General features: G+C 31.5%; 1 protein-coding gene across 1 annotated transcript; it reads right to left on the bottom strand.

The window, feature by feature from the left end:
- Positions 1 to 283: 283 nt before the first annotated feature.
- Positions 284 to 1089, bottom strand: LOC149178020 (uncharacterized). The gene has a single exon (XM_089423525.1). The coding sequence runs from the start codon at positions 911 to 913 to the stop codon at positions 305 to 307; it is 609 nt and encodes a 202-aa protein (XP_089279651.1). The 5' UTR covers positions 914 to 1089; the 3' UTR covers positions 284 to 304.
- Positions 1090 to 5453: the final 4364 nt, after the last annotated feature.

Genomic DNA, 5453 nt, shown 5'->3' with positions numbered 1-5453 from the left:
AATTTTTACTATATTAGATTTTAGACAGCCCCTTTTGTATATATCAAATCACGACTTTTTTTATTTATAACATGTATATTGTAAAAAATTTCCCATGTTAAATTTTGGGTAATCCCCTTTTAAATATTAAATCTAAACTCAAACTCGGACCTAATAACTATGAAATAAAACAGTGTCTCCTTCATCTAGGATGCACTATGTTGGAGGCCATGAACATGCCAGTTAGTAATTTTCTCGATTATCAAGCCAATAAACGTTAAACAGAAAGATGAATTTAGGATGGTAGAAACTCTGATAGATGGGCTCAACCAGCGAAATCCGTCTCCTGGATGGTATGCAGACGAGGCGTCCACGACCTGCTTTTGGACATCAAATGCTCCTTTAATGCCATTTTCACCTTCCGATCATCGCAGCTCCGCAATAACTTCTCATACATCAAACTGCGGCACTCGCCGGGCAGATCGCTAGACGAATCGGCGCTCATCCGCCGCTTCGCTGCGCTGGACACTTCCTTTTTGGCGGCGGCGTACAGCCTGGCCGCCATGGCCATCAAGTTCTCGGTCGACAGGTCGGATTCGAGGACTGAGAGCGGCAGGAGAAAGTAGAGCTCGCCCAGCCGGAGATCCTCCTCGGGTTGCAGAGGGCGGCAATGGACGGCACAGAAATCACGTGAGCAGCATATGAAATGGTGGGGATCGTTTCGCAGCGCTCGCTTGACGCTAACCGGTGCCGAAAACTGGTCCAACTGGCCGTTGAGGTGGACGACCCTGATAGCCTCAGGACTCACCACCTCAGTCCGCCGGGAGCGTGAGGCCATCGATCCCATTATTCTTCTTCTGTGCAAAAAAACTACAACAAATTTGATCGGCAGCGAATACGGGGTTGTGAGAAACGTAGGGTGGGCCAACTGCATGTCACCTGATAATGGATAAAGGGTATAGACGGCGGTCGAAAGGGCGTTTGGCAAAACTGGATTCAAAGATGGAAGGCGATCAAAACGTTGGGCGACCACAGAATTTGAGATTCGGGGGATTTTTACTTATGATGGAAAGAACAGGATAAGGGAATGCTGAATCAGCCTTGATGACTGTACCTCAACTTCAACATTAGGTGTCCTTAATATAGTTGGAATTCTCACTCGTTACTGATTATTTTAGATTTAAAAAAAAAACATAGTTGGTATCAAACATATTTTTCAATTTATATATAGATAGATATATATTATTTTTTATAAAAATAAATAAATAATAATTTTACTTTAAATAATAATAATAATAATATTATTATTATTATTATTATAAGTTTAGTAAGATTTTTTTATTGTCATATTTACATGTCATAATTCAGGTAACTAAGAAAGAGAGTAGCATAAAATTCGAATTTGATGAAACTTTATTTCCATAGGGATTGCCACTTGAGTTAGTCGAAATAAATCATTATTATAATTATTATTATTATATTTTTTTAAATTTAAATTAGTAAATAAAATTTTATTATAATAGTATAGTTTAATATAACTTCAATTTGTTATGATAAATCCAAAAAAATTATTATTTATTATTATAAATCACAAAAATTTAAATTATGAAATATTAATATCAAATTATTCAAAAAATTATAATTTATATTTTTTCATATAACAATTTTTTTAATTAACTAATTTAATTAAAAAAATAAAAATATTATAACTACTATACTTTTATATTTTAATATTTAATTTTTATGTTACTAATAAAAATATTCTAAACTATTTCATAAACTCTAAAATCCATATCATCTATCTAAAATATTTCATAAACTCTAAAATCCATATCATCTATCTAGAAATTAAATTGAAAATTTAAAAACCCTATTAACATAAATAATTATGTTTTTTCCCACCATTCTTAGACCAAATACTGGTACTGTGTAAAACACTCTAAACAACCGTGGACATAGCGTCTGCCATAAATGTAAATGGAATCTTAGTTATTTACAAGGCCCTTACCGGTAAACCTTTGCCGTCAAAATGCCAAAGTTTGTGTCGTCTGTTTAGCGTTTAAGATGTGTCCCTTCAAACATCTAACGGTCCACATCGTGGAATTTTTGTAAATACTCAAATCCCGATTTTTTTGTAAATACTCAATACTCTTAATAATTGTGGGTTTTTTTTACGGTTTTGTTCTAGAATCATTTTCAGAGTTCCATGAATTGTTTTTAATAGATAGAAAATTAATTAGTGTAAGTTAATTTGTAATATAAAAAGGGTTATATGATGATTTAAGTTTCAAAAGCATATTTTTATTTTTATTTTTAATTGATAAATTCGGTAAAAGTTTATTGGTTTAAAAGAGTAAAAATTGAATTTTTTTAATATTTAATTTATTTTAAAGTTTTTGCTTTTATTTTATTTTTATTCAATTTTTTTTATATTTTTTATTATATAAATTTTTTTATTTTATTTTTATATTTTTATTATATAAATTTTTTAATGGTAATTTAATATTTATAATAATAATTATTGAATTATTTTGTGGATATATCATTTTTTATCCCATGTTTATTTTAAAAGAAGTTTATATCTCAAGAAATCTGAGCTCTCCATATTATAGATTTAGTTTTAAAATAGATTTGGTTTAATTAATAAAATAATAATAATAATAAATTTTATGTTTTTTATTTTATTTTTAATTTTATTTAATTTGATTAAATCAAATAATTAAATTATTAACTATTTTACTTTTATTTTATATAATTTGATGAAATCAAAATATTAAACAAAATATTACATTACATCTCTACCATATTAAACTAAAAAATATTTTAACATAATAATTTAATATTATAAAATACTTCAAAATCCATTTTATTTATTTATTTTGCTTTAATAAAAAAAAATTATACAATCTAACATAAAAACACTTCAAACTATTATTATCATCTTCTTTAGGTTTTAGATTTTCCACAAATTTCACTTCACATAAGGAATTGCATAGTATGTAAAAGCTTTCGTATTCTTCATTGGGAATTAAAGCCCCATTCTGCATCCTATTATCCTTTAAAATTTAGGCTTTCGCATTCACTTAACATCAAATAATTGTTTGTTAAGTTGATGGTAACTTCGATATTCTTTATAAATATCTATGACTTGTAATGGTTTTTTATTATTTTACGTTAAATAATAATTTTATTAGTTAGGTTTCTTATAGTTGTCGTCTTAGTTTGTGAATTTTTTAATTAAAATTAAAGTTTTTGGAAAATGTTAACTATCTTAGTTTTCTCTACATAAAAAAAATATATATTTCTAATTTTTGAAAATATTATTTCTATTTTTCCATTAGTTGAGTGAGTATTTATGTACATAATTTCACTCGTGCAGGGCATCCATTTAATTTTGGTATTTGTCATACATTGAAAAAACAAATTTAAATAGGAAATAATAAATTTTGTGATTGGTTGTTGTACAGACTTTGATAATGGGTATCTTGATTGCTTTGCTATGGACACTGCAATCTATGTTATGCTCCAGTGACAAGGATTTATGGTGTAGGATTTACGACGTAGATTGACTATTGGCTGGGGATGAGGTCCCTTATGTAAACGAGGGAGGGAGGGGGAGAGGGTTGCGTCAACTCTCGTGGTTCCTCCCTCACACTTCCAATAAAGTACATTTTACATGAAATACTTGCCACATGGTTAGTTATCTAAATTAATGGTGGACAATGTATATCAGGTGCAAAATAGGGGGCAATTAATTGTGCGGAGAAACCTGATGGTTGTGGTGGCCCTTATTATTCTGTTGGCATGTTGTCACCTTATTTTATATTAGGCTTCAAAGGAGTTGCACCAAAACCACTTTGTAGATTATCTGATATCCAATTTTGAAAACAAAGGCGGGATTTGGTTGCAAGCTACAAAGACTTGGTGTGGAACCTTTTGAAACCAAGGCCTTGATTAGGATGGGAATCGATTTCATCAAGTGACATGAATCTTTTACCCTCGATTTTGTCTATGTACTTTATTTTAAAATGAAGGTAGGCACTAATGTGGTTGTGGGTGGAAAATTTATTTTACGAAAAAGTTACGTGTTATTGATGAACTGTAATGATTAATGAAAATGATGGAATTGCGTTTATGAGCTTGGAATTGTGGAACAACAAGAGAAATTCGGTAACATAGGTGCTAAGATCAGATATCCTCGAAAGTTCGAATTGGCGAGTATTATGGAAAGGAGGTTCAATTTTGCTAATTCTTGTCAGTTCACAAAATCAAATTGTTGACAGTTCGAATTTCTGTCATTCAACAAAGTTCTGGTGAAAGTATGAAACCGCAATTGCACACCCCCTTTGCCTCATATTTCACGAGAAGCATGGATCTTAGTAAGTAAAGTGATCGTTGTTAAAATGACAGGGTAGAACTCTGTGATGGAACCCAACGTGTGGACCCCCCTTCTCCCTAATTGTTGATGTCATAGGATGGTGCCCCAAAATCATTATGAGTCATTGATCTTGAGGGGTGAGTAGAACCATTGTGTTAGTGGGGATCGAAATTGAAGTGGATTATAGCCGTGGAAGTGCATACATATGTACATACATATCTACACACACAGACACATATATTAATTATGGGTGAGGGTCGTTGATTGCGATTAACCAAGGGAATTGGATTTCATCAAGGGCATAAATTTATTTTAGCGTCGGTGCTAGTTTGGGGGCAATACGATGTTGGACCGTTGGATCTAAGAGATCCTTGGCATTGGATGTCATCAGACTGCAAATCCATTTTAAACCCCTATGGTAGTGACAACCACATGTAAGATTCATGTTGGCCCAAATCTGTGATATCCACAGATAAAACATCGATATGCATGCCCTTAGAGCTCAATTTGAGATGAATATCCTTGTATTTTATTCATTCTATCAATTAAAGAAAGGAAGAAAGCCATGGATGAAATGAATGATGTATTCATTAAAGCTAAGAGAATTATCACATGCCATCCTTTTGGATTGAATCTGGTTAGGTTACATCATATAAACAATTTTAAGTTGTGATAAAAAAGCCTCATGGAGATGAGGGTTTCATTTTAAGTAGTAATGAAGTGGCAATTTCTGGGCAATTTCTGGTTGCAAGAATTTCAACAGATTAGTTCTTTTAGATATGATGATTCAACAGTTCCCACTTATTCCTTATTGTGTACAGTATTTAAAATTCATGAAAAATGAGTGGCTACTTACACCACAAGAGAAGTAGAAGAGATATTTTAATTCGGGTGCCATCCTTTCGGGCTGACTCGAGTTGAATTATAAACTTTAACTAGTAGTGAAGAAGCAATTTATGCACAATTAGTGGTGAATTATCTTTGCACGGATTTCAATGTGTTAGCTCATTTATATAAGATGCTTCAATGGTTACAAACTAGTGTGAGATGAAAAACTAAAGTTGCTAAAAATTATTCAAGGCATAAAACTATATCT

Source organism: Pinus tabuliformis, chromosome 4_1 (genome assembly GCF_031772625.1).
Source record: "Pinus tabuliformis cultivar Carrire ecotype Pingquan chromosome 4_1, CPIR1, whole genome shotgun sequence".
NCBI lineage: Eukaryota > Viridiplantae > Streptophyta > Pinopsida > Pinales > Pinaceae > Pinus > Pinus tabuliformis.
Note: the sequence above shows the minus strand (reverse complement) of the source record. Positions and strands in the feature narration are given on the sequence as shown.

Coding starts and splice junctions, on each gene's coding strand:
- LOC149178020 (XM_089423525.1), bottom strand. CDS start 913: ATGCAGTTGGCCCACCCTACGTTTCTCACAACCCCGTATTCGCTGCCG.